Consider the following 23,843-nt stretch of genomic DNA (forward strand, 5'->3'; position numbering starts at 1 on the left):
CTTTTTCAAAATATTATTAGAGAAAAACATATACATCGGGCGCCTCCGTGTAAAATGAAACTCTTGGCATAACTTATTGTCATATCTCAATTCTCAAACGATGTAATCTTAGTACACATCTTAAAATTCAATTATATATTTAGATTCAAACATCTTAATCCTAATAAGAAATAAATGGGGCCTAAGTCCCGCTATCCATTAATAACATTTCTATTATCAATTAGTTTTCTTCAATCCTAGTGTAACAACAATTATAAGACAGTGATAACTAGAATAGCAAGCAAATAATTCCAAAACAGCTAATAATTCAATTAGCTGGAAATAAATTAATTTTCTTTCAACTCTTTCTAGCCTACTAAACACTGAGTAGATGACTTTCACTACCTAACCAAAAACAATAATAAAACAGAAAAAGAAGAGTAGCTACCAAAGGCTTCAACAAAGAAAAATAATGAAGCCACCTCTCTCATCTTCTCCATTTTCCTCTTCAATTCTCAGAAAACTTCGTCTTTCTACTTTTCTGATCTTGATATTATTATCCTTCATTTTTCTTGTGACTATTCTGTACAGTGAAGAATTCAGCTGCATTTTTAGCCAACAACAAAATGCTATCTCAAGAAATATAAGTGAGTAATTCTAATTAATTTGCACCTTTTCTTTCTCTTTGTTTATTTATTTTTGGGAAGAATTTTCATGCATGTTTGTCCAAGAGAAAAGACTTAACAATTTTGTTTTCTTGTACAATTTTTGTCTGTTTGCTCCAAACATGAAAACATAACAAACCAATCAAAATCAAAACACAAAATAAATTTCTCTCACACTAAACTTTAAAACTAATGTCCATTCTGAGGAAGAGTTGAATTCAGGATCTAGAATCAGCGAGTTCAATATGAGTATGACTGCAGTGGTATAGCTACATCGATTGAAGGTGGTCGGTCGAACACTCTTTGTCATAAAATTATACTTTGTGTTATCTGTTGGGAATAAACCCGCCACAAAAATAATATTCACGGTATTTACAGCGGAATAATAATGTAGCACCATGATATGGTTAATCAACAAGAATAAAAAAGAGCGATAATGACACCAAGATTTTTACGTGGAAACCCAAAAGGGAAAAACCACAAGCCGAGAGGAGCAACTGATATCACTATAGCAAGGATTTTACACTTTGTAGGTCTGAGTAAAATACTCCAAAGACCACTACACACTCAAAAGAAATTACCCTCTTTTAAGATTTTTCACCTCACTACAATATCGCTCACACTCTCTATTTTTCCTCACAGACTATTTTCTTATCTGTGAATGCCTCACTCTTCTTTCTCTCTTTGTTGGTGTGTCTTACAAATGGAAGAATGGCTCTCCATTTATAGGAGACCAAACTTGGCCTCCAAGCACAAAAAGAAGAAAAAGAAAAAGCTCCAAAATTTGTAATCCACAAATTTTTGCCTTTGGCTCCAAGAATTTTTCTTTGGCTCCAAGTATTTTCCTTTGGCTCCAAGTTCAATTTGTAGCCAACTAAATTGGCACATGCCAATTACCACCAAATGGGATGGACTTCATCAATCTCCCTCCCGTCCCATTCACCTGAAGGAGGCAACGCCTGGCTTCTAGTTTGAGTGCATGCCGACAAGTTCCTTGCATAGCTTGAACTTGTCTTTTGGTACCACCTTGGTCAGCATATCCGAAGGATTCTCACTTGTAGGGATCTTCTTGACCTGCATAGATTCGTCCTCTATCTTTTCCCGAATCCAGTGATATCTCACATCGATGTGCTTCGTCCTTGCATGGTACATGGAGTTCTTGCTCAAGTCTATTGCACTTTGACTGTCACAATAGACGACATACTCCTCCTGATGCAATCCAAGCTCTTGAAGGAACCGTTTCAGCCATATCATCTCCTTGCCAGCTTCTGTAGCGGCAATGTACTCTGCTTCAGTTGTAGAGAGTGCGACACACTTCTGCAACTTCGACTGCCATGATATAGCTCCCCCTGAAAATGTGAACAGGTATCCAGTAGTAGATTTACGATTATCAAGATCACCTGCCATATCAGCATCTGTGTAACCCTTCAAGACTGGATCAGATCCTCCGAAACACAAATAGTCTCCAGTAGTACCTCTCAGATACCTCAGTATCCACTTGACTGCTTCCCAGTGTTCTTTTCCAGGATTTTCAAGAAATCTGCTAACAACACCAACTGCATGAGCAATATCAGGTCTAGTGCATACCATTGCATACATCAAGCTTCCGACTGCTGACGAATAAGGAACTTTGACCCCCTCTTTATCCTCCTTTGTTGTAGGACACATCTGCTTGCTCAACTTCAGATGACTAGGAAGAGGCGTGCTAATGGGTTTAGCACTCTTCATGTTGAAGAGTTCTAATACACGTTCAATGTACTTCTGCTGAGATAGCCACAACTTTCTGCTTGTTCGTTCTCGAACAATCTTCATCCCCAGAATTTGTTGTGCTGGGCCCAAGTCCTTCATGTCAAATGACTTGGACAAATCTCCCTTCAACTTGACAATCAGCTCCTTGTCTTGTCCTACAATTAACATGTCATCCACATACAACAACAAAATAATAAAGTTGTTGTCAGAAAATCTTTTGAAGTATACACACGGATCAGAATAGGTCTTTGTGTAAGTTTGACTTTTCATGAATGAGTCAAACTTCTTGTACCACTGCCTTGGTGCCTGCTTCAACCCATAAAGACTCTTATTCAATTTGCACACCATGTGTTTCTTTCCTGATACTTCAAATCCTTCTGGCTGCTCCATATAAATCTTCTCTTCCAAATCTCCGTGAAGAAATGCAGTTTTCACGTCCAACTACTCCACTTCAAGATCTAGGCTAGCTGCTAAGCTCAAAATGGTTCGAATAGAAGTCATTTTGACAACAAGTGAGAAAATTTCGTCAAAATCAATACCTTTCTTCTGTTCGAAGCCTTTTACCACCAATCGAGCTTTGTATCTGACCAGCTCGCCATTTCCATCTTTCTTGAGTTTGAAGACCCACTTGCATTTGAGTGGTCTTTTACCCTTTGGAAGTTCAACCAGCTTGTACGTGCCATTTTTCTGTAGAGAATCCATCTCTTCTTGCATGGCTTTCATCCACTGGCTCTTTTCTGGATGGGACAACACCTCCTTCAGACTTTCTGGCTCCCCCTCATCACTAATGAGGACATACTCTGAGGAAGGGTACTTGGATGACTCTACCCTTTGCCTTTCTGATCTCCTCAGAGGTTGAGATTGTTCTTCTTCTTCCTGAGTAGGGTACTCCACTTGCTCGGCATATTCACCAAGTTGCTCCCCCTGCTCAATAATCTCGTCAGCTTGCTCCCCCTGCTCGGCAACCTCATCGGTCGTACTTTCTGCACTTCTGGGAATGTTAGAAGGAATGGTAACAATGTTAGGGACTATACCATTCTTAGCCTTCTCTGACAGATCATCTGCAGTTCCAACTTCACTTTCTCGGAAGACTACGTCTCTGCTTCTGATGACCTTCTTCTTTACAAGATCCCACAGTCTGTACCCGAACTCTTCATCTCCATATCCGATGAATATGCAGGGAACAGATTTATCATCCAGCTTTGTTCTCTGCTCCTTCGGTACATGTGCAAAAGCTCTGCAACCGAACACCTTCAGATGCGAGTAGGACACCTCTTTATTGGTCCAAACTCTTTCTAGTATGTCAAAATCCAATGGAACTGATGGACTCCTATTGATCAGGTAACAGGCCGTCTGAACTACTTCACCCCAGAATGACTTAGGCAGTTTAGCCATTCTGAGCATGCTTCTCACCTTCTCAACAATGGTGTGATTCATCCTCTCAGCTACACCATTGTGTTGTGGGGTTCTAGGAACTGTCTTTTCATGTCTGATCCCATGGCTTGAACAGTACCCTTCAAATTCCCTTGAAGTGTACTCACCTCCATTGTCACTGCGGAGACGCTTTAGCTTTCGACCTGTCTGCCTCTCCACCAGAGCATGAAACTTCTGGAAAACTTGAAACACCTGATCTTTGGTTTTCAAGATATAAACCCACAATTTTCGTGAAGCATCATCAATAAAAGTAACAAAGTATTTGTTACCGCCCATCGATTCTATCTCCATTGGACCACAAACATCAGAATATACCAAATCAAGCATATTCAATGTTCTTTCAGACGATGTCTGAAATGAGACTCTACGTTGCTTACCAAATAAATAGTAGTTACATGGTTTTATCGTTGTACCTTTGGCAAAAGAAATGAGTGATTTCTTGGCAAGAATTTGCAATCCTTTCTCGCTCATATGACCCATTCTTCTATGCCACAAATCTGCAGAAATCTCATCTTGAGCCGCGTTCAATTCACCTCGGCATATTTCTGCATTTGTCCTGTACAACGTGCCACGAGCAACTCCTTTTGCAATCACCAATGATCCCTTGGTGAGTCTCCATTTTTTATTTGCAAAATAGTTCTCGTATCCATCTCGGTCCAAGGCAATTCCCGAGATCAAGTTCAACCGCAAATCAGGTACATGGCGCACATCCTTCAGAACCAATGTGCATCCGACATTTGTCTTGATACAAATGTCTCCGATCCCCGCAATCTTTGAGTAACTTGTGTTACCCATTTTCACAGTGCCGAAATCACCTGCTACATATCTGTAAAAAAGATCTCTTACCGGTGTGGCATGGTAAGATGCTGCTGTGTCAACCACCCATTCCGACTCTGAACCTGCCAAGTGCATGCATTCCTCTTCCTCATTTATGAAGAGAATAACATTATCATTGTTTTGCACCGTGGCAGTTGTGTTGTCGTCATTCTTCTGGCCACTGCTTTCACCTTTGCCCCTTTTTAGATTTGGACAATCTCTTTTGTAGTGACCTGGTTGATCGCAATTGTAGCAATTTCTGGCTTTTGACTTGGATCGAATCTTAGATTTCCCACGAGCTCCAGATCTACCATAGTTGCTCGAACCCCTTTGGTAACTCCTGCCTCTACTTTCTGTGATGAGAGCCTGACCATGATTTTCAGGCTTCTTTCTCATCTTCTCATTGAGTAGAAGAGCTGATGTGACATCCTTCAGCTCGATTGAGTCCTTACCATGCAAGATGGTTGTTGCCAAATTGTCATAAGATGATGGCAACGAGTTCAGGAGCACGATGGCTTTATCTTCCTCCTCGATCTTTACTTCGAGGTTGGCCAGCTGCGTGATTAATCCATTAAGCACATTTAAATGTGACAAAAAATTTGTACCTTCACCCATATGCAGGGCGTATAACTGTTTCTTTAGGTACAATTTTTTGTCAACGTCTTGAACATGTATATGTTTTCCAACCTTGTCCAAATACCACATGCGCTCTCTTCATCGATGATGTTATTGACCACATCATCTGTTAAGTGCAACCTGATTGCACTAGCTGCCTTTTCATCCATTTCTTCCCAATCCTCAACTTTCATGGATTCGGGCTTTTTGGATTTTTCCACTAGTGCCTTGTGCAATCCTTGTTGGATGAGCAGATCCCTCATCCTTCTCTGCCATGTTGAGAAACCGCTATCACTGTTGAATTTTGCTACCTCGTACTTTACTCCAAACATAATTTTTTTTTCTCCGAGTATAGTACTACCCACCGCAAAAAATATTTCTGTAAATGAGCAGAACCTGTGCTCTGATACCAGTTGTTGGGAATAAACCCGCCACAGAAATAATATTCACGGTATTTACAGCGGAATAATAATGTAGCACCGTGATATGGTTAATCAACAAGAATAAAAAAGAGCGATAATGACACCAAGATTTTTACGTGGAAACCCAAAAGGGAAAAATCACAGGCCGAGAGGAGCAACTGATATCACTATAGCAAGGATTTTACACTTTGTAGGTCTGAGTAAAATACTCCAAAGACCACTACACACTCAAAAGAAATTACCCTCTTTTAAGATTTTTCACCTCACTACAATATCGCTCACACTCTCTATTTTTCCTCACAAACTATTTTCTTATCTGTGAATGCCTCACTCTTCTTTCTCTCTTTGTTGGTGTGTCTTACAAATGGAAGAATGGCTCTCCATTTATAGGAGACCAAACTTGACCTCCAAGCACAAAAAGAAGAAAAAGAAAAAGCTCCAAAATTTGTAATCCACAAATTTTTGCCTTTGGCTCCAAGAATTTTTCTTTGGCTCCAAGTATTTTCCTTTGGCTCCAAGTTCAATTTGTAGCCAACTAAATTGGCACATGCCAATTACCACCAAATGGGATGGAGTTCATCATTATCTTGAGAAAGATTTTTTTTTTTATTTTTTTTTTTGAGAATGTTTTTCCTTTTGGATAATGAGCCTGCCCCTTTACACTTCTCCAGTTAAATATCACACTTTTGTCTGCACTAAAATTTGAACCGGACATAAGCATAATCTACGCATCACCCTCCGTTCTTACCACTAGAACAAAGCCATGGGGCCAGCAAAATACCTTGTACTATAAACAATAATATTGCATATATAAGTCAAAATTTACTTTGAACATTAAATTTTTTATTTTTGCCACTAATTGACTGTATCTTATGAATTTTGTTTGTAGAAAAGAACAAGAAATTACCATTTGCCATAGGAGAGACAAAAGAAGGATGTGATTTGTTTAGTGGGAGATGGGTTTGGGATGAGAAAAGGCCTTTGTATGAAGAATCAGAGTGTCCTTATATACAGCCACAATTGACTTGTCAAGAACATGGCAGGCCAGATAAAGATTATCAGCATTGGAGATGGCAACCTCATGGTTGCTCGCTTCCTAGGTAAGTTTTTGGATACTGTCAGTGAATATAAGTTAACGAACTCTACGCATGACATATTATTTATCTTATGAATCCATTGGTCCGGTGGCAGATGTAGCCTTTGAGCTACTAGTGCAACCGATTCTGAATTCATAAATTTGAAGCTACTGTGAGTTCTGCTCTAATATTGAAAAATCGAACTCATCAAATTTAAATCCTTCATCCGCTTCTGCATTAGTCAGTTTTTTGGAGCTTTTTGACGGCTGACTTATGCTAATGTCCATTTTTTAAGTCATCATTTAGATTTGTCCTTTTTTAAATAGTTGTGACTGGGTCTAATGTTTACTTATATATTGCTCAACCTTATGAACAAAACATTAGATTGGCATCTAATGTTTGCAATAACTTAATATGGCAGCTTCAATGCAACATTAATGCTGGAAACACTTCGAGGGAAGAGGATGTTATTCGTGGGCGATTCCTTGAACAGAGGACAATATGTTTCCATGGTTTGTCTTGTCCATAGACTTATTCCCGAGAATGCTAAATCCATGAAAACTGTTGGTAATTTCGACATTTTCACCATTAAGGTGATCATCATTTCTAACAAATTTTTGAGCCTACGCATTAGTTAAATAGCACATTGATTTTATAGTACAAAGATACTTTGGCTTATATTGAGTAATTTTTTCAGGATTACAATGCAACAATTGAGTTCTACTGGGCACCATTTCTGCTGGAATCAAATTCTGATGATGCAGTCAAACATAGGATCGAAAAAAGAGTTGTTCGAAAAGGTTCAATAAACGTACATGGGAAATATTGGAAAGGGGCTGACATTGTTGTGTTCAATACTTACCTTTGGTGGATGAGGGGCCCCAATTTTAATATTATGTAATTTCCTTAGCTCTTTGCTTATATTATTTTGGTTTTCCACCCAATAATGCTACCACTTTGGGGCATCCACTAATCAGGATTCACGCGGCTTAAAGCCCATTAAAAGGGGGAAATGCTCTCTACAAGGATTTTTTCCACATTTTCAGGGCTCTCCCAGTTCGAACCGAACACCTTTGACTAAGGATGGACAAATTCTATCCATCCATCACAATCCTTGATGGCTAATTATCTTGACGGATCCGACCATGGGTCACAAGATCAGAAGTGTTCCATGTTTTGGAGTCTTTAGATATATTTCAAAATTCGTTCTTTCAACTCGGAACTTATAAGTTTAAATTTTGGATCAACCACTGATTCTTGTGTTTGTTTGGGATTTGAATGATGCAGGCAAGGGTCTTTTGATGATGAAGTGAGAGATATAGTGGAAGTATCCACAGAGGATGCATATCGCATGGCAATGAAGAGTATGTTGAGATGGATTAAAAAGAATATGGATCCAAAGAAAACTAGAGTCTTCTTCACTAGCATGTCACCTACTCATGAAAAGTGAGTAAAAACTATACAGTATCCTTTTCTCTCTCCCCTCCTATCCTTGCTATTTTTTTTAAAGGAAAAAGACTAGACAAACAAAAGGCAAAAAATATTGGTGTTTAGACAATATTTGGTTGAAATAAAATAAAAGTATTTTGAAGCTGAAGTTGAATTTTTTTCTTTGGATGAACATCAACTTCAATGTTGGGAACAAAAAGAAAGATTGAAGATCTAGATATATGAGTGAAGACTTCATATTACCTATTCTTCAAATAAGTGGTTCAATATTTCAAATACTTCAAATATTATTATGGCCAAATGGGGATAGTGCACTTACCTGTTAGGATTTACTTGGTCCACATACATAATTTTGGGGCACTGTATTTGGATCATGAAGAGTTAACCTATTTTTTCTTGTTTTAAAAAGAAGTGTTTAAGCGCATTGATCTTGTAAAAAATATTTTTAATATCAAGGTAGTTAAAGGTAATTGCAAGTAGCTCTAGTTAATAATATCCATTAGTAATCTGTATTTATAAATGATAAGTAATTAACTTGTTATAACATGTTAAAAGTGACTAATGGTGCAGAACTCAATACTTCGTCGGTGCATATAACTTAAATCTAAAAAAGAAACTACTGATTCAAAAGTCTATGTGACTCAACTTTGGAAGAAAAATCCAAATCCTATATGTTGTCATATGTTCAAACAACAATTGTAATAGAAGTTCCATTACTTAGAAGAAAATATTTCTTTTACTTATTTACTCCCCTCTCTATTTTGTCTTTTAAGTATTTTGAAATAGACTTGATGGAAAAAAAAACTCCTCCAAAGTTCCATTTATATGATGTGTGATGCACAAGTAGGATTAATAATTTTGTAGCAACAAATTGATATTTTCGAACAACATTTGATAATTTAGGCTTTTCATTTTACCGGTTAGTAATAGGAGAATTTATTTTTTTGTTTTTGCAGGAGCATAGAGTGGGGAAGTGAACCCAATCAGAACTGTTACAATGAAACAAAAGTGATAGAAAATCCAAATTATTGGGGATCAGATAGTAGAAAAAGCATAATGCAAGTGATTGGAGAAACTTTCAGCAAATCAAAAGTGCCAATCTCATTTCTCAACATCACACAACTTTCAAGTTATAGAAAAGATGCACACACAACAATTTACAAGAAGCAATGGAATAAATTAACCCCACAACAACTAGCAAATCCATTCAGCTATGCTGATTGCGTTCATTGGTGCTTGCCTGGTCTTCAAGATACTTGGAATGAGCTTTTATTCACAAAGCTGTTTTATCCTTGATATTTTTGTATTTGGATAATTGAAGATTTAAGTATCATATTATATATTTTTTCCAATTGTTATCTTCGATTGTCGGATAGTGTAAGAAAATAACTAAAGAGAGACAAGTATTTTTTTTTCCCCATCCAAAGGTCCGTACCCGATTGTGCGCATTGAAGCTCGACTAAAATCCGAATTTGCGCCGTGTAGGCCCATTTGAGGAAAGCGCTCCAACCAAGGATTTTTCCATAAGAGTTCGAGCCCGAGACCTATGGTTAAGGGAGGAGCAGCTCCATCCACGGCACTACATCCTTTGGCGGTAACAAGTACTTGCTATAGGTGAAGGACTATTCAAGGAAAAGAATTTGTGTTAATCTTTTTTACCCAAAATTGGGACCAGAAATTGTATACAATTTATTTCTCTCTTGATCTAATTCAATTCAAAGCCCCATATGCATAAATGTACTTATCTTTGGATTCTTTATTTTATATTTTATTTTTATTAAGTTCAACTAATTTTCTTGTGAACGTGTGAATATTTACTTGGAAGTTGGAACAGTACAAGACCAGACCCAATAAGAGAGAAGTCGGAATTTAAAGTTTATGGGTTCAGAATGTTAGTTTTTTAAATTATTGAGTTCTAAATTAATAATAAGTATATATTAAATTAATTTTTTAAGACATACAAATTTAGACAAAAATACTAGATTCTGCCAAACCCACTCTAGCAATCTAGCTCCGCCCCTGAGCCCATATACGTACACTAGTGTTAAGGAGTAGAGTCATTGTCAATTTCGACGAATAATAATGACAAGATCATATCTTTGAGCAAATTTATAAGGTATATTATACCACATACATGAAACAGGGGACAATTATTTACCTAAAATCAATAGCAGCAATAACACAACAATGGAAAAGCATTTTGGCCCAAATGCAACGAACATAAAGCTACCATACTACACATATATGGAAGAGGAATTATGGATACATACACTAATTATTAAGCTAGCCTAATTTGGAAAGTAAATTATCCTCGAGCAAATTCATTACTTCTTATAAGATGACATAGTACATGAAACTAGCGACATCCACTTACCTAAAATTAATCTCATCAAAAGCACAATAATGTTAATGCATTTTGTCCCAAATTCAACGAACACAAAGCTAACATACTACCCATATGGGATTACGAATTATTGATATCGTTCGCACCATTGTTAATTAATGGCCTAATTTGGAAAGTAGATGATCTAGCTTAAAGACAATGAATCTAATTCAACTCTCCTTTAGAGGCTTCAACATAAAGCTAAGAAAAAAATAAATACAAATGACACTTGATTTTTTAACATCAAACTTGTAATCTTGTATCGAGGCATATTGCATGGTGCCAGAAACATTAAAAAAAAAAAAATCTTCAATAGATGGAATTGCCTCCTCCTTTACCTATCTTTAGAAAAGCTCGTTTTTATAATTTTCTCTTCATATTACTAAGTTTGGTTGTATTTTTGATCACTTATTCATCCTATCTCCTTCCATCTTCTCCATCAGTCACATCCTTGGCCAACTTTATTTGGCCAAATCCAAAATCTGCAAGTAAGTATGATCAACACCCTTTTTTTTTTTTTTTTTCTCTTGGTATGTAAATATTATCTTTACATTCGAAATATTTTTAGTCATATTGCTTTTTTATCGAGAAATTGAAGAAGCTATACTGACATTTTTTTGGACCTATTCATATGGTTCCAAATGTAATTCTGATGATACAAGTGAGACTTTCGGGCTCTTTGGTTTAGTTACCAGTAAATATCAATGAACCAAGTTGGAGAGTGATTTGAGATTGGACTTTAGGTAACATTTTAAAAACACAAAGTCAGTTCTTTCAATAAACTTATTAATTTCATCCCTTCTGAGATCTGTGGCAAAGCTAAAATTTTCACTAAGGAAAGTCAAAATATAATTTAAACCTTTCAAGAAGAGATTCAACATATGGAATACATATATACATTTTTTTTAAAATACAAAATTGGCTATCTATATAGTGCAATTTTCGATGATGACACCCCTTTGATCGGAATAGCTCCGCCACTATCTAAGTCAGAGTTGAATCCAAGATCTAGAGTCTATGAGGTCAGAAATGAGTATGGTCTTATTATGCATGAGTCTTTTTTTTTTAATATACATTTTTTCATATTTTGACAAAGTTCGAGTTGAAAGCAAAGCATTTAGCTGAACCCACCCTAAATCCGCCAACTATTAGCGGACAATTAGTGTAAATTCCAAAACCAATTCTCTTAAGATTAATCAACCAAAAACTCACAAAAAGAAGAAAAAAACGAAAATAATTAATCCAATTTTTTGTTTTTTTTTTTGTTTTTTGTGTGCACACATCCTTTTGATTTGTATGCATGAAGCGGGGGTGAAATTGACTGTAGTGGCTTATCTACACAGATCGAAGGGCGGTCAGTTGAACATTTTTTGTTAGAAAATTACATATGAGTAAAAGGATTTTTTTTATTGTTACATGTTACAATAAATCTTGAACACCTTTAGCAAAATTCCTAACATCATCATTGATTAACTGTATCTTGTGAATTTCTATTGGTAGAGAAGAACAAAGAGAACTTACCATTTGCCATAGGAGAGACAAAAGAAGGATGCAATGTGTTCAATGGGAGATGGGTTTGGGATGAGAAAAGGCCTTTGTATGAAGAATCAGAGTGTCCTTACATACAACCACAATTGACTTGTCAACAACATGGAAGGCCAGATAAAGATTATCAACATTGGAGATGGCAACCTCATGGTTGTTCTCTTCCAAGGTAAAATTCTTTTATACTGTCAGTAAATATAAGTTAAATAAATTCTATGCATATTGTGTTAGGAATCCATTAGTCCAGTGGACGATGTAACTATTGAGCTACGGTCCAATAGAATTATTATTCCTTCTCTTTCAATATAAGTGTTTTTCTTAAATTTCGTGTCCAGTCAAACAGTATCGCATAATCTGGGACGGAAGGAGCATATTATTAGAGTTAGAATTATTGAGTAATGAACCAATAAGAAAGATTCAATTACCCCGCGTTATAATGATTACTGTTGTTAGGCATTATACTTTGTATTTAAAGTATTTTGCTTGACTGTTTACACTGTACTCTGCATCAATTAATAACTGGTTATAAGAGATATTGTTATTGTGCTTGTTTTTTCTCCAAACTTTATAGCTCTATTCTTTCTTTCTTTTTTCTCATAATATGGCAGTTTCAATGCGACACTAATGCTGGAAACTCTTCGAGGGAAGAAGATGTTATTCGTGGGTGATTCCTTGAACAGAGGACAATTTGTTTCTATGGTTTGTCTTGTCCATAGAATCATTCCTGAGGAAGCTAAATCCATGAAAACTGTTGGTAGTTTCGACGCTTTCACCATTAAGGTGATCATCTCTAGCAATTTTTGAGCTTACACATTACAATCCTTTTTTTTTTTTTTTTGGTAAATAAATTTTCTTTATTATCAAATGAGAGTTTACAGTACAATCAAAGGGAAAGAAAGCATATTGGACAGCCCCAGTATGTAAGAGCAACCAAACTTTCTATAGACAGAGTCTATCCCATGCAAGTAATGCCTTTTTTGAAAGATCAATTCGTCCTGTCCAGAGGAAGGTTCTGCATATCCTTTCAATCAAAATTACATCCTTTTTAGATAATAGAAAAAGTTGTGACCAGTATATCTGTATAGAGAGTAATACAGATTTCAGTAGTTGTACTCTTCCAGCATAGGACATAAAATTCTTAAAGTCCAGGATGTAATTCTACCTAGCATCTTCTTGAGTAATGGTTGGCATGGGATCAATTAGTCTCTTAAAGTGTAAGGGTACACACAGATACCTTATTGGCAACTCTTCTTTAGGCATTCCAAAGCATAGACTGAATTTGTTCCATACTCTGATTGACCCCTCCAAAATAAATGAAGCTTTTTGGATATTTGCATCCAATCCAAAAAGCCTGAGAAAACTGTGTGAAATTGTTGAATAATAACTGCACAGATTTGATATCTCCTTTGCTAAATAAAAGCAGGTCATTTTTAAGGCTCAACTGGACCATCTTCAACTTATCATACTTTGGGTGATATTTGAAATCAGGTTCATTCTTTAGAGTTAATTTTCACCAGTCTATTTAGGTATTCACTTCGGAAACAACCTCTCTACCCTACAAAGGTAGAGGTAAGGTCTGCGTACACCCCACCCTCCCTAGACCCCACTTGTGGGAATATACTGGGGATGTTGTTGTTGTTGTTTAGGTATTCCTTACTATAACAAACAAGTAGGTGTGATATTGGATCACCCCATCTTAATCCTTTTTTAGCAGGAAATGGCTTAATTGGAACCTCATTGATTGAAATGGAATAGGATACATTGGTAATGCAACACAATATCCATTTGACAAATATGTCTGGAAAGTGCAAGCAAGTTAGAACTTGTTCCAAATATATATACTCTAATGAATAATAGGCCTTCTGTAAATCAACTTTCACATACACATTGGTGAGATTTCTCTCTTACTGTTGCGTTTAATCAATTCATGGCTAAGGATAATGTTATCAGATATGAGTCTTCCAAATACAAATATAGCTTGGGTGCCATCAATTAGTCCACTTATGATTGCACTTAACCTTGTATAGATAATTTTTTATATGATCTTAGATAGCAACAATTATGTGATCCGCCACTATACTCCAGGCTTTCTTGAAAAATAGAGCATTGATCCATCACATCCCGGAGCCTTCTGATAATCAATCCCCTCCAATGCCTCTACCACCCCCATTCTAGTAACATGTGCAATCAAACTCAACTGCTGTTGTCTGTTTAGTACTTTGCCTAATAACATAACATTACTTCTAATACTAGGAAGTTGATCCCAATAGCTGCTTCTCAAAACCAGTAACTTCTGATTCTATTATTTCTGGAGTATGACCTATCTTACCCTCTGCTGTAGTCCGACTTCTAATTTGATTTTAGGCAATCCTATTCTTCTTACAAGCATGGAAGAATGCAGTATTTGAGTCTCCTTCTTTCAACTATTATATCTTTGTCTTCTTTTTAGAGGCACACTCTCCTCAATCAACTTTCATTTCTCAATATCCTTCCTTAAACTCTTCTCTTTTTCAAATAGATTCTGGTGCTCACTTATCTAGATATCTTATTTGCCTTTGTAGTACTGAGAGCATATCTTTTGTTACTTCAACTTTATTAGATATCCCTATATATTCATTGTTGTCTAGCTTCTTGAGCTCAACCTTCACTTGTGTCACTTCAGCTGAATCCAATTTTGCAACTGTTGCATTGTATTCAATTGCTCCTGATTTCTGAGATTAAGTAACATCATTCACTACAACAACAAAAAAAAAAAAAAAAAAAAAAAAAAAACGGAATTAGGCACGAACATCGTGACTAATTTGCTCGTAGCTACAGACTTTTTGGGTAAGCTATCCGTGGCTAATTCCTGTTTTTTAGTACTGATTGACTTGTACAATGGTTTGCATGTCTTCTGTTTGCCCTTTATTGGTCACATTAGTCTTTTTCCCCACATCTATAGCTTTGTTGTGCGTCCTTCTTTGGCCGTCCTCTAGCCATCTCCAGTGAAAGCGCAAGATAGTCTATCACCCTTTCGTGCTCTGATAGAAATTGATAGCCATCTCCAGTGAAAGCGCAAGATAGGCTATCACCCTTTCGTGCTCTGATAGAACTTGATACTAAGAGTGATTTTTCTAAAGCTAATTATATACAACAACAACAACAACAACAACATACCCAGTGTAGTCCCACATAGTGGGGTCTGGGGAGGGTAAGATGTATGCAGACCTTACCTCTACCTTCATAGGGTAGAGAGGCTGTTTCCGATAGACCCTCGGCTAAATAGAACGTAGTCAAATGCGTACTAAAGCTAATTATATCCACATTACAATTCTATTATTAGTAACATTGGTTTCCTAATACAAATATGTATAAACTTCTCTTATAGTTGAGTAATTTTTTTTCAGGATTACAATGCAACAATTGAGTTCTACTGGGCACCATTTTTGCTGGAATCAAATTCTGATAATCCAGCCAAACATAGGATCGAAGAAAGAGCTGTTCGAAAAGGTTCAATAAACACACATGGAAAAAATTGGATAGGAGCTGACATAATCGTTTTCAATACTTACCTTTGGTGGAGGAGTGGCACCCGTTTTAATATCGTGTAATTTCCTTGCCTCTTTGGTGTTATTTATCTATTTCTTTATTTATTGCTTTTTGTCAGTGATGTAGTCGTGATTTTTTCACTGAGGGAATTGAAAAAATAAAAAGTAAATGCAGAAAGAAACTAAAGAGATTCAACATCTACTATATATACATAAAAATGTTTAACCTTAAATGTATAGGGTAATTTTCTGGTGAATGGGATTTGGATGAACACCTTGTGCGGTTGCCCCCTTAGCTCCGCCCTTGGACAAGGTCAAGGGATTGGATACCAGCTTTCTAGGCTTAGATATTATACATTTCAAAACTCATTCTTTCACTTTAGAACCTACAACGTCTAAATTCTGAATTTTCCGCTACTTAATTAATGCAGGCAAGGGTCATTTGATGATGAAGTGAAAGATATAGTGGAGGTATCTACAGAGGAAGCATATGGCATGGCAATGAAGAGTATGTTAGGATGGATTAAAAAGAATATGGATCCAAAGAAAACCAGAGTTTTCTTCACTAGCATGTCACCTTCGCATGAAAAGTGAGTAAAACTATAACCTTTTATCCCTCCCTTACCTTAAAAAATGTTCCCATCTCCTTCCCTTGCTATATGATAGATTTTTGCTTTTAACAAAAAAGGGAAAAAGATCATACCAACAAAAGGAAAATAATCTATTTCACTTGAACTACTAGAAGTGTATTTGGTATGGAAGAAAATATTTTCAAAACATATTTTTCAATTTTCTCATATTTGGTTGGTTTTTTAGAAAAATAAGTTCATTCAAAATCAAGAAAAATGGCTTCCCTTGTGAAAGTAAGAAAAATAAGTTTCATAAGTGGCATTTGCTGATTGTCCACCCCTCACCCCCCCCCTCCACCCTCGCCCACCCCACCTCCACCCACGTAGTTTGAGAGTTAACAAAAGCCCCTACAGATATTAATATTTTCAAATAACATTTGAAAATTTTGGTTGCATTTTACCATTGAGAAATAACATATCCACTCTTTGTTTGTCAGGAGCTTAGAATGGGGAGGTGAACCAGACAAGAATTGTTACAATGAAACAAAAGTGATAGAGGATCCAAATTACTGGGGATCAGGTAGTAGGAAAAGCATAATGCAAGTGATTGGAGAAGAATTTGGCAAATCAAAAGTGCCAATCTCATTGCTCAACATTACACAGCTCTCAAGTTATAGAAAAGATGCACATACAACAATTTACAAGAAGCAATGGCATAAATTAACCCCACAACAACTAGCAAATCCATTCAGCTATGCTGATTGTGTTCATTGGTGCTTGCCTGGCCTTCAAGATACTTGGAATGAGCTTTTATTCACAAAGCTTTTTTATCCTTGAAATTTTTATATGGATATATAATTGAAGGCTTATCGTATTATATATTTTTGTTAATTATCTTTTTCGATAGTTGGATAGAAAATATAAATGTATGTATCCTTTTATTCTTTTGGATAGTAGTTTTGAAAATTGTCGAACAGGAAATATTTTGTGTCGTTCTGCTTTTGGCCAGAAATGAGACAAGAAACCGTGTCCAATTATTTATTTATCTCTTAATGGAATTGAGGGTCAATTGTATTGGTTTTGCAGTCTTTTACAAATTCATTCTTAGTGTTATGTCTTTTTTTTTTTTTTACTAGAGATCATCACTTTATATATAAAAGATCTGAAAATAACACAGAAGAGATTTAGAAGCATTATTTTCTTCTAATCAAATTGTAAGTCGTCATAGAAGATCATTTCCTCTCTAATAATATAATGCTTCATACGCATATAAGTATACTGTTGTTTTACGTATTATTTACAAAAATCAGAACATAAACATCACATCTGACCAGAAATATTTACTTTTAGGCAATTGATGTTCATCAAGCTAGTTTCTTGTGAGTCAATTGGTTATGGCTTTTGAAAAAAAAAATCTTAGTTTTGTGGCTCGTTATAATTTCTTTAGTTCTATGTTAAATGTCCTGGTCTTTTATTTTACACGTAAAGATTTAAAAAAAAAATTGCAGGACATTTTCTTTTTTCAAATTATAAAGCACCATTAAAACTGTTTTTCCTCCAACGAAAATCATTTTACAAAACTGTCTTTCTAGCCATACGCGCTAGAAAGAAAATAAGCACGATGATAACGGAACAAAGGGAGGAAGCGGAAGGATGGAAAGACTTAAAGGGTTGATTTCACGGAATATCATTTAATTTCTATTCTTTTATAGAAAAATTATTAAATTATTTTTCGTAACGAAAAGTTACTCAATTTTGCTGAGTATCGCATAAATTGTTAAACTATCTTTTGTATCAAAAACTCATTCGACTTTACCTAAGTATCACTGAAAGTCATTAGGAGAGAACAAACGACGACGGTGCCAAGTGAATGGATCGTTGCTCAACAGATAAAAAGTATTCTAGGAATAATAGGCTTATCTTCCACGAGAGGTTACATCGACGGGAAGGTTTAACATCTGTATGATACTTAGAAAAAATTGACTTGACTTTTTTTTACTTTAGAGTTGAACTCCATGGTTGTTGCTAATATATTAAGAGACGATACTATAAAACAACTACAAGTTGAGGAGACTTATTGACAGTAAATACCAAGTATTAGAACAAGATATGGTAATGCAAATTTGTTTGTCAGTATTAAGTAGGTTTTTCTTTACTCAGGGGTTAGGCTGCTTTTGGTCATCTCCCCTGTTTTTGAAGGATAAAATCTACTTATCCTTGTGTTGTAACTTTTGAGGTCCATCACTCGTGAATTTTCAACTTATGAATACAACACTACCTATAGAATTTGGGAAACTTTATTTAAAAAAAAAAAAAACAAAAAAAAAAATTCAAATTTCATTGATTTTCTTATTTCGAAAAATAATATAATGTGATATTTTGCACGACCAAATATCTATCATACGTTACACCTGATTTTCACCTAGAGGATAGACCAGTTGCTTTATCTGTTCCAAGTTACGATTGCCGAATAATAAAGAACTTAATAGTAAGGACAAAGTATTTTTATGTGAAAACCACTCGGCTCACAAGGGTGAAAAAACCACGACCTACACCTCTGTAGAATTTGTCTCAAAACTCCACTACAACTGTGAGCCTCAGCGAATTCAGATTACAGCTAAGCAACCTAGGAACTAACTCTAATTCATATCTCAATGATCTCCCTAAACTATTGAGCCCTCTTCAAGTTGTCCTCAACTTGAAGCTGAATTTGACAAACTGTTATACCTATTACACTTGCTTCTAAGAAAGCTGGAAAGGTACTACTTGATAAATCAAACCTTATACACAATACTATACTTGAAGATTGTAAAACATTACACACTGAAACAGGTTCTTCAATCTGATCTTTCATATCAAGTCGCACTTCAGGAATCATAACTCACAAATATTATTTTTTCTTTATTTGCTCAAATTCTGGTTTTCTCTCTGTGTGAGTGTGTGACATGATCATATCCTTGAGCAAATTAATAAGGTATATACCACATACATGAAACTAGGATAATTACTTACCTAAAATCAATAGCAGTAATAGCACAATAGTGTAAATGCATATTTGTCCCAAATTCAACGAACATAAAGCTAGCATATCATGGTATATACCAATTATTAATATGGGCTACTTTGGAAAGTAGATGATCTAGCTTAAATACAATGAATTTAATTCAACTCTCATTCTTTCGACGTGTTAATCGTGCTATAGAGGCTTCAAACATAAAGCCAAGAAAAAAATAAATGCAAATGATCCTTAATGTTTCATTTCAAATCTTTCAATTTCTTGTCACTTAGACATATTGTGGATGGTGCAAAAAGAATTTCAATAGATGGAATTGCCTCCTTCTTCCTTACCCCTCTTCAGAAAAGCTCGTTTTTATAATTATCTCTTCCTATTACTAAGTTTGGTTGTATTTTTGATAACTTACTCATCCTATCTTATTCCCTCTTCACCATCAGTCACATCCTTGGCCACTTTGATTTGGCCAAATCCAAAAGTTGCAAGTAAGTTTGATCAAACACATTTTTTGTTTTGTTGTTGTTGGTACTATGATATTCTTCACATTAGAATCACTGCTGATCATATTACTCTTTATCGGACAAACCGAAGAAGCTATACAAGAGTTTTTTCGTGCATATTCATGTGGTTCCAATCTAATTCTATGTTACAATTGAGACTTTCATGCTCTCCGGTTCAGCTCTGAAAATTAGGGTAAATTTTTGGTTACACTATTTCGTTACTTTAAATATAACTATCTATAAGGTAACAACCTATAACAATAAGTAGATCTATATCCTGAAAAATAAGGCAAATGACATGCTACGACCATTTTAAATTATAGTGATAGTGTAATTCTTACTTTATCATTGTACATAAATTATGTTAATTTTCTTGAAGATCTTGATCATGTATGTTTAATCCTGAGTTCTTGTTGGTTCCCCACCTGGGTGTTCGGTATCTTATTTTTGCCCCTCTACTAATTTAAATTCACGCCGCTTAAAGCCCATTGAAGGAGCTGGAAGTGCTAACTTTTTTTCCCCCATTCTTAGTGCTTGAAGCTAAAACCTCTGATTAAGAATGGATGAGCCTATCCATCACCAAACCCTTTCTTGTATCTAATTCGGAGTTGTTTAACTTTGTTATTGTGCTAGAGAAGAACAAGGATAAGTTGCCACCATTTGCAATTGGAGAAGGTGAAAAAGATTGTAATTTATTCAGTGGAAAATGGGTTTGGGATGAGTCAAGTAGGCCTTTATATGAGGAATCAGAATGTCCATATTTACTTCCTCAGGTGACTTGTCAAGAACAAGGCAGGCCCGACAAGGACTATCTCTATTGGAGATGGCAACCTAGTAATTGTCTTATTCCCAGGTTTGTAACCCTTTGATTTACCAAATAATTTACTCCCTATCGATGGTATTAATCAGAGACGGATTCAAGATTTAAACTCTACACTATAAAAATAAACTGATATTTGATGCTTGGCCTGACAAACTTGGCTAATCAATCCGAAAAGTACTTTTGAACAGCAATAAGCATTTGGACAAATTTTTAAAAAGTGCTTCAAGTGTATTTTTCTAAAAAAAAAAAAAAAAAAAAAACTTTTGGGATGAAGCTATTTTTAAGCTTCTAAAAAACAACTTCTACGTCTACTAAAAAACACTCTCTCTTCTCCTAAAAGCTAGGCCAAACAGCTCAGCTTTAAAGAAAAAACGTTTTAACCTTGGAGAAACTTGGCAAAACAGGCTGTTATTATAATTTTACATGTAATTACTTTAAAATTAATGAATTAAATTTATATGAGAATTATAGCTGTGCAGATTCAATGCATCACTGATGCTGGAAAGTCTTCGAGGGAAGAGGATGATGTTTGTAGGTGATTCCTTAAATAGAGGCCAATTCTATTCCATGGTATGTCTCCTCCATAAAGTCATACCAAACGAGGCAAAATCCCTACATAAAGTAGATTCATTTACCATCTTCACAGCAAAGGTACGTTACATATATTGATGGTATAAATTTGTTTACACGACTAAAGGATTTTAACGTGTTAAATTAGCTTAATTATCATAAATATACTAAAGTGACAAAAATACAATTGAAGGTTACATGTAGTTAATTCAATATTATAAGGAGAAAATTAGAATTTACTAATTGATTACAGAGGGATCAAAACTGTAATTAGTCATACATAGAATTATCTGCAGCTACCTTTTAAGTGACCTGATTGGGTAAATAATTTTTTACATCATCAGTACATAAACATAAGTTCATATGGATTTAATTAAGTTGTACACGATAACAAGTGTGAAATCTTTTTATACTATTAGTGAACTTTTATTTGATAAAACATTTACAAAGTTACCAACTAGTTTTGTTATAAAAAATTATTGTATAAATATTTTTTACGCCGTCATCATGTGGAAACTACAATTCTATTGCATTCATGATTCAACTTGTAGCTACTATACTAACATTTAATTGGATTCACAATACCAGGATTATAATGCAACAATTGAATTCTACTGGGCACCATTCCTCCTAGAATCAAACGCAGATCATCCTGGTAAACATAGGGTATCTGATCGAATTGTTCGAAAAGATTCGATAGATACACATGGAAAACATTGGAAAGGAGTCGATATTATGGTGTTCAATACATATATTTGGTGGATGAGTGGCCGTACATTCAAGATTCTGTAAATCTTACACAACAATTTCTTCGCATATTAACATTCTTTTTTATAGGCCTCTAAATTAACACTTAATTTATGTTTTATTCAGGAATGGGACATTTGATGATAGTGTAAAAGACATAGCATATGTGCCAACTGACAATGCTTATCGTATGGGGATGGAGAATTTATTGAGATGGATAGAGCAGAATGTGGATCCAAAAAGACATAGGGTCTTTTTTACTAGCATGTCACCTTCTCATGCATGGTAAGTGAACTTAGTATACAAACTTTGATGCCAAATTAGCCAAATTTATAAGGAATTCATAAAGTCACCTCCGACCAGTTAAGTATTGAGAAGTTTAATTGATTTGTCTCTTGCTACTAGCCGGTAGATCCAATCATAGGTTCGTTGGTTCGACATAATTTAGTGCTTTTGGGTCGCGTCATATATATGTGCAAAAAGGAACATAGATAGAGTTAGATATTTACTCGAACATAAAAGCAGATCTAGGTTTTTATAAGTAGGTGTTTGGATATGAGCCATTTGATATTTGAAAAAATAGTATTTGAAATTAAGTTGACAAAAGAGTATTCAGAAGTTAGAACTTGTATGGACATGAAAGCACAACTGAAATTATGTGGGTGAAAAATTGAAAAACTCATTAAAGTTTGTTTTCAAATTTCATAGTTGAAGTTGAAATAAAGAATCAATTTGATAACAAACACTTATTTAATATATAATTTTCAAATATTTCAAATTCTTGAAACCAAAGTATAAACAAACAGAGTTATATGGAGTCTGGAGTCTTGTTGGGTTTTGGATTGATTATTTATACATACTAAATGTATTTCTAACAAATACAAGATGAAGCCAAAGCTACCTATTTCTGCCAAATTCATAACTTCAATTGTAGATCCGCCGCTCATGTTAAGAACCTATCACGTCATCTAAGTTCTGGATTTGTAATTACTACTGACAAAACTATTATTTTGCCTGTTATTAGGAGCAAAGAGTGGGGAGGTGAACCCAATCAGAACTGTTACAATGAAACAAAAATGATAGAGGATCCAAATTACTGGGGATCAGATAGTAGAAAAAGCATAATGCAAGTGATTGGAGTAACTTTCAGTAAATCAAAAGTGTCAATCTCACTGCTCAACATTACACAGCTCTCAAGTTATAGAAAAGATGCACATACAACAATTTACAAGAAGCAATGGAATAAATTAACCCCACAACAATTAGCTAATCCATTCAGCTATGCTGATTGTGTTCATTGGTGCTTGCCTGGCCTTCAAGATACTTGGAATGAGCTTTTATTCACAAAGCTTTTTTATCCTTGAAATTTTTATATGGATATATAATTGAAGTCTTATCATATTATATAATTTTGTTAATTATCTTTTTCGATAGTCGGATAGAAAATATATATGTATGTATCCTTTTATTCTTTTGGATGGTAGTTTTGAAAATTGTCGAACAGGAAATATTTTGTGTCGTTCTGCTTTTGCCCAGAATTGAGGCAAGAAACCATGCCCAATTATTTATTTATCTCTTAATCGAATTGAGGGTCAATTGTATTGGTTTTGCAGTCTTTTACAAAATCATTTTTAGTGTTATGTTTTTTTTTACAAGAGATCATCATTTTACACCTAAAAGATCTGAAAATAACACACAAGAAATCCAGAAGCATTATTTTCTTTTATTCACTTTATACATAAAAGATCTGAAAATAAACACAATAGATCTAGCTAGAAGCATTATTTTCTTTTATTCAAATTGTAAATCGTAATAGAAGACCATTTCCTCTCTAATAATCAAAAGCCTCATACGCACAAAATATATTGTTGTTCTACATATTATTTACAAAAATCAGAACATAAACGTCAGATCTAACATATTTACTTTTAGGCAGTTGATGTTCATCAAGCTAGTTTCTT

At 35.1% G+C, this 23,843-nt stretch overlaps 2 protein-coding genes across 4 annotated transcripts; both read left to right on the forward strand.

Moving 5' to 3' along the window:
• The first annotated feature begins 84 nt into the window (after positions 1 to 84).
• Positions 85 to 17,310, forward strand: LOC132068390 (protein trichome birefringence-like 33). Of its 3 annotated transcripts, none has more exons than XM_059461961.1 (6): positions 85 to 626; positions 12,089 to 12,302; positions 12,742 to 12,913; positions 15,520 to 15,719; positions 16,092 to 16,250; positions 16,727 to 17,310. In XM_059461961.1, the coding sequence occupies exons 1-6, from the start codon at positions 452 to 454 to the stop codon at positions 17,064 to 17,066; spliced, it is 1,260 nt and encodes a 419-aa protein (XP_059317944.1). In that variant the 5' UTR covers positions 85 to 451; the 3' UTR covers positions 17,067 to 17,310. The 3 variants fall into 3 exon arrangements, with proteins under 3 accessions (XP_059317944.1, XP_059317946.1, XP_059317945.1); XM_059461963.1 differs by lacking the exons at positions 12,089 to 12,302; positions 12,742 to 12,913; positions 15,520 to 15,719; positions 16,092 to 16,250; positions 16,727 to 17,310 and adding exons at positions 6,570 to 6,780; positions 7,178 to 7,349; positions 7,454 to 7,653; positions 8,044 to 8,202; positions 9,162 to 9,557 and having other exon boundaries at positions 352 to 626; XM_059461962.1 differs by lacking the exon at positions 85 to 626 and adding an exon at positions 10,699 to 11,076.
• A 2,995-nt stretch (positions 17,311 to 20,305) lies between these two features.
• On the forward strand, positions 20,306 to 23,246 carry LOC132066325 (protein trichome birefringence-like 33). Its single transcript, XM_059459655.1, has 5 exons — positions 20,306 to 20,595; positions 21,045 to 21,216; positions 21,724 to 21,923; positions 22,009 to 22,167; positions 22,907 to 23,246. Exons 1-5 carry the CDS (start codon positions 20,306 to 20,308, stop codon positions 23,244 to 23,246), a joined length of 1,161 nt encoding a protein of 386 aa, XP_059315638.1.
• Positions 23,247 to 23,843: the final 597 nt, after the last annotated feature.

This window comes from Lycium ferocissimum, chromosome 8 (assembly GCF_029784015.1).
Source record: "Lycium ferocissimum isolate CSIRO_LF1 chromosome 8, AGI_CSIRO_Lferr_CH_V1, whole genome shotgun sequence".
Classification (NCBI taxonomy): domain Eukaryota; kingdom Viridiplantae; phylum Streptophyta; class Magnoliopsida; order Solanales; family Solanaceae; genus Lycium; species Lycium ferocissimum.

What these genes read in the sequence shown, in the direction of transcription:
- LOC132066325 (XM_059459655.1), top strand. Translation starts at nt 20,306, where the DNA reads ATGAGCCTATCCATCACCAAACCCTTTCTTGTATCTAATTCGGAGTTG. An exon ending in GGCCGTACATTCAAGATTCT is followed by an intron (nt 21,924 to 22,008) that starts GTAAATCTTACA and finishes TGTTTTATTCAG; the next exon opens with GAATGGGACATTTGATGATA. An exon ending in ATGTCACCTTCTCATGCATG is followed by an intron (nt 22,168 to 22,906) that starts GTAAGTGAACTT and finishes GCCTGTTATTAG; the next exon opens with GAGCAAAGAGTGGGGAGGTG.
- LOC132068390 (XM_059461961.1), top strand. Translation starts at nt 452, where the DNA reads ATGAAGCCACCTCTCTCATCTTCTCCATTTTCCTCTTCAATTCTCAGA. An exon ending in TGCTATCTCAAGAAATATAA is followed by an intron (nt 627 to 12,088) that starts GTGAGTAATTCT and finishes TTCTATTGGTAG; the next exon opens with AGAAGAACAAAGAGAACTTA. An exon ending in CATGGTTGTTCTCTTCCAAG is followed by an intron (nt 12,303 to 12,741) that starts GTAAAATTCTTT and finishes ATAATATGGCAG; the next exon opens with TTTCAATGCGACACTAATGC.